This window comes from Symsagittifera roscoffensis, chromosome 6 (genome assembly GCF_963678635.1).
Source record: "Symsagittifera roscoffensis chromosome 6, txSymRosc1.1, whole genome shotgun sequence".
NCBI classification, from domain to species: Eukaryota; Metazoa; Xenacoelomorpha; order Acoela; family Convolutidae; genus Symsagittifera; species Symsagittifera roscoffensis.
The window spans coordinates 38712349-38728145 of record NC_087067.1 but is presented as its reverse complement, the minus strand read 5'-3'; the positions used below and the strand labels follow the sequence as shown (position 1 = coordinate 38728145).

At 38.7% G+C, this 15797-nt stretch overlaps 1 protein-coding gene across 1 annotated transcript in view; it reads left to right on the top strand.

Moving 5' to 3' along the window:
• The window catches only part of LOC134848727 (uncharacterized), a 47867-nt gene that overhangs the window by 9020 nt on the left and 23050 nt on the right, over positions 1 to 15797 (top strand). Inside the window, exons 5-10 of the mRNA XM_063866238.1 lie at positions 10242 to 10322; positions 10764 to 10963; positions 11623 to 11697; positions 12086 to 12140; positions 12272 to 12434; positions 12921 to 13070. Of these exons, the coding sequence (XP_063722308.1) occupies positions 10242 to 10322; positions 10764 to 10963; positions 11623 to 11697; positions 12086 to 12140; positions 12272 to 12434; positions 12921 to 13070 (724 nt within the window). The remainder of the gene's footprint in view (positions 1 to 10241; positions 10323 to 10763; positions 10964 to 11622; positions 11698 to 12085; positions 12141 to 12271; positions 12435 to 12920; positions 13071 to 15797) is intronic.

The window sequence follows — 15797 nt, the reverse complement described above, 5'->3', positions numbered from 1 at the left end:
TACAAAATTTTTGTCCGATTCGCTCGTTTTAATATGAGTATTCAATATGCTTAAATTATATTTTTACGTCAGATCTTTTTATCACACCAAGCAGAAAAAACAACACTAATTTGAAAAGAAAACTTAACCGTAGTTTTCTAAAGACTATGGTCGAAACATTCTGTACTACTTGCACAGTGACCGGGTATTCTTGTTTCTTTTTCTTTTTCTTTTCCACGCAAATACCACAAATAATTCTTGGAATGGGTCGAGAGGTATATTATATTGAAGCCCTTTCAGTCGTGATTCGAACGGCATTAAGAAAATTCCAGTCAAAATTGGAGCAAATAATGCAAGTTGTGCCGCACTCTCGTATCCTGTAAGATCTAAAAAACCTGGTTCAACATCTGTAAATTATCGGCAATTTAAACAGATAATATGACAATATAAAGATAATATAAAATAAAGCAAACATCAGTTTAACATTTTCGGTTAACATGTTATCAAACGGTTTTTCAACAATCTCAAAAATCTATAAACATTTTGATGGCAAACTGACCTTAATCGGACAAACCAGTAGTTTTCAAGGCCTTTTGTCTAAGCAAATCTAATTTTAGCTTTTTCACTTTCGCGCTATAATGACGTCATTAATTTAAGCGCGAACATCTTCCGCGCCCAAAGGAGCAAAAACGGGTGCGAGTTTTACGGCCGGTTGAGTTAGCTCCCCGGAGCGGGTGGTAACTACGGCAGATCGGGCTATGTTGTCTTTTCCGTAATTAAGGGTTTTTATACGAGCCAGAGGGTAGTGTCCCCTTGGGCTGCGTTCGTCAACAATCCACACTAAATCCCCTGTTTTTAAAATAACGTCACTATCGGAGTACCACTTACTGCGTTTATTCAGCGCTGGCACATAATCTCGCAGCCAACGACTCCAAATTGCGTTGGCGTAGCTTTGCGCTCGGATATATTGCTTTCGATGGTCGAAGTGCTCCTGGAAAGAGAGAGAAGGAAAGCTAGTACCATTTCGGCCTAACAAAAAATGATTAGGAGTTAACACCTCGAAACCATCCGGACTTGCACTTACTGATGTTATAGGTCGAGCGTTCAGTGATTGTTCTACAAGACAGAAAGTTGTTTCAAGGACTTCGGGAGTGAGCTTTCTCCTTCCTATTATTGCGTAGAATACCCTTTTACAACACCGAACGAGACGATCCCAAGAACCACCGTGATGCGGGGCTGCCGGGGGGTTAAATTTCCACTTAATACCCTTTTTCGCCAGCTCTGGGGGTGCTTGATCGTTCCACGACTGAATACAATTTAAGAGTTCTTTCTCGGCTCCCACAAAATTGGTGCCGTTATCAGACCAAATGACTGATGGAGTGCCGCGACGGGCAATGAATCTTTCGATTCCTATTACACACGAACTCGTGTCCATGGATGAGACAATCTCATTATGTACAGCTCTGGTGGTCATACATGTAAAAAGGAAGCACCATCGTTTTTCAGAACTCCTCCTGATTGAGACGTAAAAGGGTCCAAAGTAATCAACACCACAGTTTGTGAAGGGAGGCTGGCGGTAACCAAGCCTTTCAACTGGAAGCTCTGCCATCATAGGTGTGACAGTTTTGGCTTTGCGCTTCCTACATATAAGGCAGTGGACTTCAATGGACTTCAATAAAGAGCGAAGGTTCAAGATTGCGAACTCTAAGTGAATTACAGCTCGCAGGTAGTCTAAGAACTGGTGCTGATAGCGATACTGAATATCACTTACGAACAATTTCACCAAAGAATGCCTTCCATCAAGGATTATGGGGTGTTTTGTGTCATATTCAGTTTCAACTAGGCGGCGAATTCGCCCAGTTGAACGAATGAGGAATGCAGGACCCATAAACGGTGCATACTGTGCAATACGACTAGACTTTTTGACGGTTTTGTTGCAGGACAGGAGTAAATATTCCGCTTCAAAAGATTCCTTTTGGGAAATCAACAAAAGTCGTTGTTTGGCGGTTTCTAATTCAACCGGATCGATTATTTCCTTGACTTTAGTGCGGTAGTGCCGGTGTTTCGGACTAAGTCTGAGCATGAAGGCAACCACTCGCTGGAGTTTACGAAACGAGCTGAACTTTTCCCATGCAAATAAAATGGGTTGTTTTTGTTTTTGTGCAACGTTTGAAAAATTAGAGGCCTGCTGTAAACCTTCATTAAGGTCACAAGCGGGACCAGCCAGGCGGTTTTTCTTAAGTATTTCTATGCTCGGCTTGAAAGGCCACTCGCCACTTTTCAGCAGACTTGGCCCGTTCACCCAGCTGCTTGTTTTTAAGGACTCCGCTGAGATTCCTCTGGTTCCCGTATCAGCAGAGTTGTCTCCACTTAAGATATGAAACCACTGATCTACGGTCGTACTTTCTAGAATCTCTCCAATCCGGTTTGCCACGAACGTGGGTTGCTTACTACCTGAGTTTAACCACTGGAGCACAGTGGTGCTGTCAGTCCACATGAACGTGTTTGACACAGGAATGGTTAGAGCTTTGAGGACATCTTCCTTCAAGCGGGTAGCGAGTAACGCGGCCTGCAGTTCAAGCTTCGGGATGGAAAACGCTTTCATGGGCGCCACTCTTGCTTTTCCAAAGACGAAGGCAACTTGTGTTTCGAGTGAAGTTTTCACACGGGCGCGAAGAAAAGCTACAGCACAAAAAACTTCTTCTGAGCTGTCACCGAACATGTGTAACTCAACCCAGTCGACTGGTGCGGAGAAGTAGCTGCGCTTTATACTCATTTTCCCTAGAGATGGCAAACCAGAGTGCCAGGCAAGAAATTTTGTCTTGATATCAACGGGTAGCTGATCATCCCATTGTTGACCATGAATGCGCCAGATTTCTTTCAACAATAATCGGGCTCTTACGGTATAGGGCGCTACGAGACCTATGGGGTCGAAAACGGAAGAAACAAAACTTAACACTGTTCGCTGTGTTATCGAACTTTTAAGTTCACGGTTGACACCACGGCTTACGACCAAAGTGTCGTCAATATGGTCCCACTTCAGACCAAGAACATGAGAAGAATTATCCCCACAAGTTACAATATTTTTACTTTCCTCTTGCGGCGCGCTTTGGGGCGGGTTTAACTCTTTATTAATTTTAGTTACGTTACTTATGAATTTAGTTAATTTAAAACCACCTAGAGCTAACAGAGTAATCAACTCTTGACTCATTTTAAATGCAACATCAGGGTCCTCAAAGGCGTCAAGGTAGTCGTCCATATAAAATTTCTCTAGAACTGCGGATGCTGCGTCAGGGATAATCGCCTGATTATCCATTGCAGTCCGTTGCAATGCATAATTTGCACACGTTGGCGAATCTCTCGCTCCAAAGATATGTCTGGTGTACTGGTGTACAACCACATCGGCTGTGGGGTCCTCCCGCCACAGAAAACGAAGAGATGGTTGGTCCTCTGGAAGGACGCCGACTTGTAGGAACATCCCTTCAATGTCAGCCGATACGGCAAAATGATGTTGACGAAAACGGAGGAGAACGAACACAAGGTTTTGCAGTATGTCGGGTCCTACTAGCAACGATTTGTTCAATGACGTACCATGGAATTTAGACGCTCCGTTAAGGACACGCCTCAGTTTACCAGGTTTGTTTGGGTTCACCACGGGATGGTGGGGAAGATACCACTCGCGTATGCTGCGGTTTGAAAAATTATGGGGAGGAACTTGAATCACGTATCCTTTACTCAAATCATCTTCGATAGTTTTTGAGTATTGATCCCTTAAGTGAGGATCTTTCGCTGAACGTTTTTCCAATGATTTTAACTGAGACAAAGAGGAATAGTAATTATCTGGTAACATGATAGATTCTTCTGCCCAAAGCATACCTACAACGTATCTTGATCCATCGTGGACGGTGGAGGAATCAAGTATTTTAGCCGCCCTTTTGTCTTCGGCTGAACGGGAACCGACCTGTTTGTAGGCTCCGTATGACTCTATTTCAAACCAGCGTTTGATTTGACAAGCTAGTTCGGTATCATCCGTATTGCACTTGAAACAAGTAGAAAGGAAACCAGTAGATGTCGGCATTGGGCCGCTCAAGACCCTGCCTATTGGAAGGCGAACCGCGACGGGCGATGTGTTTGGATCGGCCTCACTCTTGAAATACTCCTCAGGCCGAATAGCATGGAAGGAGTCTTGACCAATTATTAAGTCTACATCGGCGTAGCTATACACAATTGGTTTGATTGGAGCAAGGTAGGGATACTTGCTCTGTAATGCAGGGATGTTGACGGTATCGGTACCGACTTTAAGTTCATCCTTGACAAATGCGGTTAATTCGAATATGTATTCGAATCCATCGAAGTTAGAAGATACCTTCATCTGAACTTGTTTCGTTTTAACAACAGTCGTTGTGTTAATACCATTTACTGTGAGATCCAAATCTCTTCCTGAAAGATTCAGACATTTGACTAATTTAGCCGATATCCAGGAATGACTAGATGCTGAGTCACACAATGTTAAACAATCAGCACTCTGGAAATCGGTGGAAACTTGGAGCTTGATTATGGGCAGTAACCCTTTCGATGTTATGATTGATGATTGGTCGTTCGAGATTGCGCAACTTACATCCAACGGAACGGGATTAATGTCTGCATGATTCGAACTTGCGTTTGGTATATTCTTGCTGAATGATTTTCGATCAGCGTTTGTGCTCGCTTTATCCGGCTCTGCATTAGATCTTGGTTGACCAGCGTTGGGTCTTGTATGGCTATCATTTTTGTCCGGATTTCGACTAGGAAAAACACGTTCAGCCCCATGGAGAAGTACACTATGGGTGCTAGTGCAACCTGGTTTGGTGCATTTCTTTGCTCTGGGACATTGCCGGAATGCGTGGTTCCCTTGTAAGCAGGAGAAGCACAATTTGTTTTCCGCAGAGAATTTCGCACGTTGTGTTGGAGTTTTCTCCTTAAACACAGAACACTTCCACAAGGCATGTTTCCCCTTGCAGAGGATACAAGAAGGATATTCAAACTTTTTCTCAACTGTACTTGTCGAGGCAAAAACTCTCGTTACAGCTTTAGTTTTGGATGGCTCTTCGACTTTGGGCTTTCCAGGCATATTTTTCATTTGCTCATGAGCTTCTGCTTTATCCTTTAACCAATTGTTAAAGTCAATTAGGTTGGGGCGTGACCAATTACGTTTCACGACAAAAAGTGACCACGATTCTCTCATGTTTGGTGGAATTTTCGAAAGAGCTTGATTTAACAAAGAGACGCTTTTCAAATCTTCTTCATAATCAAGAGACCTAAAGACAGCCACTAGACTTGAAATGGTCATCGAGAAGCTAATGATGTTCTCAGAGTTGTGCATTCGAAGCTGCGGGAAACTGGACAACTTATCAAGGTAGGCCGTAATTACGTTTTGTGGCTGGCCAAACTTTCTTTCTAGAGTTTTCAGAGCATCTTTATACATTCTTCCACTGTATGCGAACTCTGCTATGGCTGACTTAGCTTTTCCCGCGACTAATGTTTTTAAATAAGTCAACTTCACATCATCGTACTGGGCCAGCTTCCATTCTGGAAGGGGATCCTTCTTTGAGACTGACAGAGCTTGGACTAAGTCATTCAGTGTCACGGCTTGCGGTTTGGGAGCTCGTTGCAACGACGGCAATGTGTTGCTAGGATCAGCTGCAAAAGGTTGCTGCTGATATATGTAAGTGTTTTCAGCCGATGCGTCGTGATTGGGAAACCCATAGTAAACGGTACCACCACTTGATACGTGGGGGAATTGTTGCTGAGATATTGGCGTTACGGATGAAAAAACACCAACTGATGGGTTTGTGTTACCATCACTTGTTACCCCAGTGATACATTGGGTGACTGCGGGTGTCCACTGTGACATTAGTGGCAAGTTGGGCTGACTAATAACGGCAGACTGTCCGCTAAACGGATTGTTCACTGACGCAGGGTTGCTATACACGTTATGTGATAGCAAGTTTTGATTTCTGCAGATTAAATTTGCAGGTGGTTGTGACACAATGGCATGGGGGATGTATCCAGAGTATTGATTGGAGATGGCAGGCATGTTTCCAACAACTCGGGAATCGTTATTGAAGTTGTTGACGGGGATATGTTGAATGGAAGACGAAGGATGAGGTAGAGAGAAGTAACAGCATACCGGAGTATTGGTAGCTGCTGTTCCAGCTGGATTAAAAAATGATGATGTATTGTTTTCGCAAAGTGTAGCGTTATTGGAAATAAGCAACGACTGCGTTTTGTGCTCAGGATTAGTGGATACAGCGTGCTTGATTCCATCGCCATCGCTGAAGGAGACGGTTGGTTGATAGGGATAACATTGTTGATCACAATCAAAAGTCCGATTCGGCAACGATCGCCGAGGTGAGGCTTCCGCTGTGGACACATTTCTGTGTTGATGCGAACCACTTTCTATATTTATACAGTTTTCAAACTTTGAAGAAGACGGAACTACCTTGGGTCCTTTTTGGTTTTCTAATGCATGATCAACCCAATCGTTTACCCTGTCAGAACGACGATCAACCGAAGACGCCAGCTCGAGATGCTGATCTATTTCAGACTCTTCGAGGTATTCAGTTTCAACCATTTTTGCTTCAGCTACTTTAATACGATTTTCTTCGCTTAATCGTTCCATTTCAAGCCGACTTTTTTCGATTCGTAAACGATGTTCTTGCTCTTTACGGTCAATTTCAAATTTAATTTCTTGTTGTTTTCGTTCCATCTCAATCAAATGCTGTTGCTCTTCGATGATGGCTTCCTGTTGTTTCAGTCTTAAGGTTGCTTCATGTTGTTTTTCCAACTCTTCTCGCTTCATCTTCGCTAGGAGCAGCTCTTTGCGGCGCTCACTTGGAGTCAATGATTTCATTGAGCTTTGCTTACTCGACCCGGATTTTGCCGATTTTGATGAAACTTTTGATCGACTAGTTTCACTGACGCAGACCTCTGAAGCTTGATTAGATTCCATATGAGCGCGAGCCTTACCAGTTACTTCATCGTTAACTTTAACTATCCTATCCCACCATGCAGCCAACTCCGTTAATAATTTGCTATGGTTATCGGTTTTATTAGCTAATATCACAAGTTCATCATTTTTAGCTAATGCTTTTTCGAGAATACTCTTGCAAGATTCAATTAAGGCCTTTATTTTTGTTTTCCGAATTGGTCCCTCTAAACTCTCAGTTATGCGACTGTGAACTACGGAAAGCTCATTTTCTAGTGATGTTCGACCATTCATCAACCGTCGATATTTTAACTCAATTTGTTCTGTTATTTTGATTACTTTTAAGATTGTTCACTTCTACTCAACCGCTCAACTGCTCAGTTTGAGAAAAAAAAAGGAATAATTAATTTAAGACCTTATATTTAGTATTAATATATTATATTCTGACTCATTAAACAATATCACACCTTAGAGAAGCAATTTATTTAACTCCTAGTGCTGCTCAGCATTTCTTCTGTTTCGATTAGCTTGCCGCTTGCGTTTTCCTGGCTTAGGAGTACTTTTCTTTGAAATAAGATACTTCAAATTCTTGCTATAACGCCTAAGGATCGTAAACGTTTTCAGTTCTAGAGAAGGATCCTGGTGTAGTTCTAAGTACTTTTGCCCTAACTCAGTGAGGTTCTGCTTCCTTCTAGATATCAGGTCTGTTACTATGTTAATAACTAATATACCTGACTCTTTCAACTTACTATATATATCTTCCGTGCTTACACGTTTACAGTAAACGATTGCATAAATATTGCGTTTATAGTTTAAAAGAATCTTCTTAAGCTGGTTAGGAGTTAGTGCGTTAAAGTTATTACTACGGTGTCGACTAATAGAGTTATTAACAGCGTCGTGCCAAATAACAATGTCGGTTCGGTTTAAGAGATAGTGATCAAGTTGATACTGACAAGTTTTACGGACGTTCACTGCGTTATGGTTGAAACTTAACCCGGGAATGGCTAAGCACGATTGAGATACACGCTTTTGCGAAGCGGGGGAAAGTTTTTTCAAAGCGTGGTGCAGCGAGCTAGCAGCTAGTATGAACATTTAGTGATTTAAATCAACTTAAGAGGGAGGGAATCAAGCAAACCGCGACCTGACCTCCCGCAACACCCTGAGCTAACAAGGTTGTAGCAAAAGGTAAGACGATTTGCTTAATAATACGCTACGGGTCTCGACTACGGCTGTTTTATCCAATTGAACTAGTTCAGTTAGCTGCACCACGTTTCAAGAATAAACACGGCGTTTTTTCAGAAATTTTTTTTTTTTTCGAAAATTTCGGATTTTTTCCGAAAATTTTCCAAAAAATTTTTTTTTTTTTTTCGAATTTTTTTCCGAAAATTTTTTCCACGTTTTCACCCAACAGTTCAAGTTCCAACAATAACCTGATGCGTTTGCGAAATTTTGAATTTTTTTTTTTAAAGTCCAAAACTTGGGGCAAAAAACTCGACTCGGTCGTTTAAATTAAATTATTATGAAACTAGGCGCTTTGCTGAATAATTTGCAAAACTTTAAAATTTTGGAAAAAAAAATCAAAAATTTTCAATTTTTTTTTTTCAAAATTTTTGGTCTTTTTTTTCTCGATACGGTGTTGAGCTTACAAACAAGGTGTTAGGATAACGTAATTAAGGTTTATGAGGCCGGTTTTTTCCTAAACCCACAGAAAATTTTCTGATCAGGTTTTGGTATCGAGAAAAATTGGGGGCTACGATTTTGCCATCAAAAAACCTCGTATCAGAATTTAAAGCATCAGATCAGCAAGTTAGCACAAATGGATAAAGTTTTGGTTTTTTAGTCTTACAAGTTTTGTAGAGGCGTTCACCGGTAGAATCCAAATTCCACAGAAACTTCGGGTGTCGAGAAAAAATGGGTGTCCACAGTCCACACTCCAATATGGATGTCCACAAAAAATGATGTCCACAATCAGGATACCTGAAAAGGCCTCCGTTCGAAAATTCTAAAAACCCAACTTCTACTTTTGACTTCTGTGTCCGGGTCGTTGGCAACCCGAATAAATACTGACTTCTGTGTCCGGGTCGGTTGAATATCAGGCCTCTCTGGACTATCGTCCGGAATATCTAATGTCCGGTTCGATTGGAATTTCAGGCCTCTCTGGAATATCGTCCGGAATATCTAATATCCGGTTCGGCTGGAGTTTCAGGCCTCTCTGGAATATCGTCCGGAATATCTAATGTCCGGGTCGGCGGACCAAAATGTGCCGCACTCTCGTATCCTGTAAGATCTAAAAAACCTGGTTCAACATCTGTAAATTATCGGCAATTTAAACAGATAATATGACAATATAAAGATAATATAAAATAAGGCAAACATCAGTTTAACATTTTCGGTTAACATGTTATCAAACGGTTTTTCAACAATCTCAAAAATCTATAAACATTTTGATGGCAAACTGACCTTAATCGGACAAACCAGTAGTTTTCAAGGCCTTTTGTCTAAGCAAATCTAATTTTAGCTTTTTCACTTTCGCCCTATAATGACGTCATTAATTTAAGCGCGAACACAAGTAATATATCATATTGAAGCACTTTTTTTCCTAACTTTTTAGGCCTTGACAACTTAATTACAAAAAAGTTGTTAGTGGAGTTTTTTGGCGCCATTTGGGAAGTCATAACTTCAAAATTTAAACAACTTCTAACAACTTCAAACTACTTTTTGGTCAATTTTCTAGAAAAGTGAGGTCCAATTTACCTATTTTACTATGATTTTCAATTAATCCTAGGTCCAATTTTTTTGTTCAGACCCTTTCATCACACCACACAGAAAAAATAATTTTTTAAAATATTTTTTAGACTATGGTCAGAACATTCGGTGCTAGTTGCACAGTATCAACAAATCTTGTTTTGTGTTTATTTTGTGGTCGGGTTTTTAGTGCTACTGGCACACCAACGGACAATTCTTTTACGAATTGGCTTTTTTCCCTAGCTATCACGTTGTCGAACCATGATCCGTATGTTTTCAAAAATTTGTTTGGCCCCTGTGAACAATCCCCCCCCCCTGAATACACCAAGTGAACAACCTCCCCCCTGAACAGACGAAGTGAACAATCTCCCTCCTGAGTAGACCACGTGAACAATCTCCTTCCTGAAATTAAATGGCAAATTCAAGCAGTAAGGTCTGCGTCAACTATGCTCAAATCTGATTGGCTGAAAAACATTTTGTTCTCCCTAATTTGATTTAGGGGGGAGATTGTTCACTTGGTCTTTTCATTTATTTGGAATGTTTGCTACAGATTTGCCCAGTCTCACTTTTCACCCGGTGGAGAGAAAAATTCTGGATGACATCACTGGACCTATGAACAGCTTCAACCAAGGCACAGTTTTTTAAGTATTCTTCTAAATTTTTATTTTAATCATTCAACAATGATCTCAAATGGGTTCAGTCAGGAAAGCGGCTCATGATAAAAACCACAGGAAAGACAGTTCTATTAGCCCCATCAAAGTTTCAGTGTTTGCTAAGTTCAGTCTTTAAGAGAGTTCTGGACACTTTAAAGGAAAATTTGATCATTATGATTTTTGGCCATCTGGACAATCTGTCAACAGAACTCCTCCCCTTCTAGTTTCTGTTCACCTTAAATTTTTCTGAACTTATATCTTGTTATTAAAAGCAGAAGCCAAAATGATTGAGATTAATTTAGTACTACTTCATACTTCTTGCAGCCAAAGTGTTTTTCAAAGCAGACGTTGAAATTATTGACATTATCGCCATTTTTTATGAACTAACATATCAAACTAAAAAATGAGCCCTTTTCCAGCGCTGGAAGCTGCCGACTCGGCGTGGGCTTCCATGCTCGTATCTTACGATCTCATGATGAATGGAACATCGGCAGTATCTGGTGCCGTCTTCGAGGCCAAGGGACATCTGAACGATATGCAGTGCACCACTTCAGACACAGAGTGCCAATTGGCGGGTCTTCTGGGAGGAGACGTGGGCAGACATGAGAACTATTTCACTGTATGTATGGCCTCAAATTAAACCATATGTAGCTCAAATGCAGGCTCAATTTTTGCGCAGTTGCTAATTTGTTATACGAATTTAAGGTGTTTTCTTCCAAAGTCTTGATCACTGAATCATTTATTTCTCAAAGACCATTTCATGTAATTTCTGATTTTCAGGATATCGCCAATCACTGTTCTTCCGATCGCGTCATTAAAAAACTATGGAGTGTTGGAAGGAATTATGTTTTTTCCACACAGTTTTGGTTACCTCTAAGAATGTTCGCAGATAGTCAAGATTAATCATATTAGAGCCATTTTAGCCATGATTCTGTAGCCAAAAAAAGTTGCTTCAGTTTAGAGAAAAACTTGTCTGATTATTTCGGCTTTTAAAATTGAATAAGATAAAAATTGAGAGGCTGAGCTCTCAAATACAATTTTACAAAAATTAGAAAAAATGTCTTCAAATTTTCCACGAAAATAAAAAATATTCTTCATTTTAAATTTTTTTTAACTTTAGTTTGATGTGGTTGGAACATTTTAAGCTATTTGTCGGATATTCTTATTTTGGCGTAAAATTTACGGCTATCTTTGTTTCTAAAAATGGCAATTTGAGAAATGATAAAAATGGCAAAATGGCAATTCAGATTGAATCAATTTGTCTTCACCGTGTTTCAGTCGGAGATGGCAAATCCTCTAGAAGCTGAAAGTTTCCAAGTTTTTGAAGTTGACATTGGAAACGCTGTCAATCAGGTTGGTCTCAAAAATTAAAATCGCAAAAATTGCTGACCGGAAAACTTGAAAAAAATTCTGTTTTATAGATTAAAAAAATTGACTTTATTTTTAGAGCATTTTTCAGGTACCAATTAATGTTATTATTTCATCTTTATTTTTATCAAACATACTAGTTTTCCTTTTGTAACTAACCAAAAAACCAAAAACTAACTTTCTCACTAATAACCAAAAATTTTTAAGACCAGGGGTTGATAGCACCAAAAGGGACCTAGATCTCTTTTTATGACAAAGGCGTGAAACTTCTCAGTTAAAGGCCAAACCAGGCAAAAGACCCCTAATTCCCCTCATATTGGCACTGCTCAAAACTCTTAAAATGTTTAGAAACAAGAAGTAATCTTTTATTTAGGAAATGGATACCATGGTTGAAACTATCAACGCTTCCGTCTCCAGCGCTGTCCAGGGTTTGTTCTCAATATTTTTCTTTGACTTTTACGCAAAAAAATGAAAGTAAAATATGATAAAACTGAAAATAAAAATTAGAGGAACGTAACCATTTGTTTCATTTTTGGAATCGTGATGGTGGCTTTTTTAGAAATGACCGAAATGGCTTCTAATGCAGAAAACACAACAGATTCTCTATTGGGCGAGATATCCGAAGACCTGTTCGAGACTCTCTCTACATTCGATTTGAGACATCATTTGTGGCAACAGTGGGATCGCATGAAAGCAGATGGCCATGATTTCATCCAATCTATGTATGCACCATGGACTTTATATTTTTTCTCAAAGTGAACTTCTGTTAATATTTCTACTCGTTTTTTCAGCGTATTGTACATATTTCAAGATGAAATAAAATGTCTGTTTGCAGGAAAATTATGACCTCAAAATTATCACGTCATTATGACCTAAAAAACTAGTTTAAATCTTCGAATTAGCGTTAAGGCATATAACTATCTGGCATTGGTGGAAAATTACATTTTGAAAAACTAATCGTTTTTCTACAAAAATTCAAAAACAATTATACAAGCTCAGATTGTTATTTATCGTCTTTCCTTGGTGCCAGGACAAAAAATACTAGATTCCAAAATCTGATCAACCTTGCTGTTGGTTTTTTTTATTTTTGTTATTTTATTGTGTGATCTTTCAATCGGTGTGTGATAGCTTAGAGCGTGGGCGTATTTGGTCTCTGATGTTAAAATAAAAACCTTTCTTCCTAAGTTTTTCTCTTCTCTTTGTTTTAGGAAGCCGTTCTACCTCTCAGCCCGATTGATTGGGGTCATAATGAGTGTGATTGGTCTGCTTCTGCCTATTGGGGCTGTGATAGTCTGGAGGAAGAAACCTCCTGAAGACCGAAATCTTCTCAATCATATTTTGGGATTCGTCATGCTAGGGTTAGAAGCACGAAATAGCTGTCATAGCTGGGTTTCAGTGATCGTGTGCGCAGGATTTTTTGATTTTTTGATGTTTTTTTTTTAATTTTTTGGAAGCTTTGCCGAACTTTTTTATGTCGACCAAATTATGTGACTTGAATTTAACCACCAGGAGCAAAAAAAGGCAGCAATAAAATGGATAAAACATAATAAAAACTTTGTCGACTTTTTTCTTTCCCAGATCACTATAAAGACCCCATTTTTAGCAAGTTTTCTGTGCCGCAGTCAAATTTTTGAAAAAACAAGCCAAAAAAGGCGTCTATAGCATCAAAATTAGTATGTTTTGGTTCCGAAGGCGCCTATAGAAAAATTTTAGGGTCAGTCAGCAAAAAAAAATAGATATTTCGAAATAGTACAAGGGAGGGACACTTTGCGTCCGCCCCCCTAAACTCGCTGGTGCCTTGCATTATACTACTTCGCACTCTTCAAAAGCGATCGAAATAAAAAAAATTTCAGAAACTGAATTAAAAATCTATAACAAAGTCGACTGAATCTCAAATTCCATTGTACTTTGAGGGTTAAGTGGCAGGTGCTAATCAGCAAATGAACTCCAGTAAATTAAGACTGCAATAGTATACAGCATATCACAACATCCTTTTTGAAATTCTGAGCACTTTCTACTACATTCTGGAAGGTATCAAACATCGATTTGACTAAAAAATATGAATTATAAGGTGCATATACAAAACAGTCCCATACAAAACAGTCCAATACAAAATAGTCCCAAAAATCATGTAATGGAGGAAAAAACAGTCCAATACGAAACATTCCGGTTTAAGGTCGCCGGTGGGCAAGCTGCGCGCGCGTCGCCACTTCGCGGCGATAACCGGCTCTAAATTTTGTATTAAGTCCTACCCTCTGTTGGCAAGCTCGCAACACGTTGGCGCGACTGCGGCGGTCACTATTTTGTTCATTATGCTTGTTGAACAATGATTTCTGAACATTGGGACTGTTTTTCGGACTGTTTTGTATCGGACTGTTGTTTCGTTCATTTTCATTCTTTTGCGGACTGTTTTTAATGGGACTATTTGTACAGACACGGAATTATAATGGTTGCTGCGATTTATCCTAGATGGATATGACCTTGGCCTCTAGATATCTAGATCTAGTGAAACGAAAAAAGAAGAGATCGTTAAAAAAAATCGTTAAATAATCGAGAAAACAGTCTTATTTCTGACTCGTAAAACTAGCATCCGGTGTTCTAGCATAAAATTATGATAAATACCGCGAGAAAATGTAATTGCCAGAAAAATTGCTTTTTATTTAAATTATGATACTTTTAACATTAAAATTAACGTAATAAAAGATAATATTACGTATGTTTTTTTGAGTGACCAGACTATATAGGACGGATATCAGCATCTCAATTGAGTTTTTTTTCTATGTTTTCAATGACTACAAAGCTCAGGTGATATTCAATATAAATTACTTCTAATCGGATTTGGAAGTTAATACCAATTTTCTATGATAACAGTTTCGAGAATTTTTCTGACCAACCTTGGTTTGCCTTCCATAGAAAAAATGCGTAATTGTGCACATTGATATATGGTTTGTAGAGAAAGAAATTTATCAAAAAATTCACTAAAAAAATTTTCAAATTTTGAAACTGATCTTACCAGTTTCGAATGCCACAAGTAAATTTTGGAAAAAACTATTTTGGAAAAAAATTGTTTTTTTTTTGATAACTAGAATTCCTTTCAATCATTTTTTCCCGTAAATTCTTCAAATCACAGCAAGATTACTTTTTTTGCCTTATTTCAATCTATAAAAAAGTTTAACCTAAAACTAAAAAAAATATTTTCTCTAAACTCTATTTTGTAAGGTGGAATCTATGATTACTGTTTTTCAGCCTTTCACCATGTTTATCAAAACATTGCTCAATTTTAATCTGTATCATGTAAGTTATAAAGAAAGTTAGTCGTAAAAGAAAAACGGTGTTCCCGAGTAAAACCGCTGCTCTTGTTAAAACAAATAAGCCTTTCATTTTAGTCTCCAAAGGAATTAGTTCCATTTTTTCATCAAAAAATATAATTCAAATTTATTTGAATTTAAAAAGTTAGGGCTACTGAAAAAAGATCAGAAGTATTTATAGGAAAATTTTATATACAAAGGCCAGGCAGGGCTTGGCGAGGCGAGGCGAGGCAGAACTTCGCACCACTCGCGAGATGACAAACATAGCATGGCGTTCTAGCAGACAGAAGTTGAAGCAAAACTGCTTAGTTTCCGTAAAAACTAGCATTATTTCCGTGAAAACTAACATTTTTTTCCATCTGTACATTTTAAGGAGAATATGACAAATAACATCATAACAAAAGAAAAGTATTGTAAATAAATTAAATTTTGAAACTAAAAATTTTAGTCACACTGAACACAAACACAGAAAAAAAACTTCGAAATAAAACAACCCAATATGAGTAGACCGAGCCAGTATTTTGAAACCGAAGATTTTATACCAAAAAATAAAATATATACAGGCCAAATCAAAGGAGGTGAAATTACAACCAAAATAAAAACATTTTTCACAAGAAAGAGAATTTAAATAAACAAAGATGTTCAAAAGTTTGTGTTGACAAAATCAGTTTGTTGACAAAATCAGATAGATGACAAATTTAATCAGAAGATTTTGTTACACAAAATTTTATTCTTAAAAAGTCTGTTCAAATTCGATAAAGTTTGCTAATTGTAAGC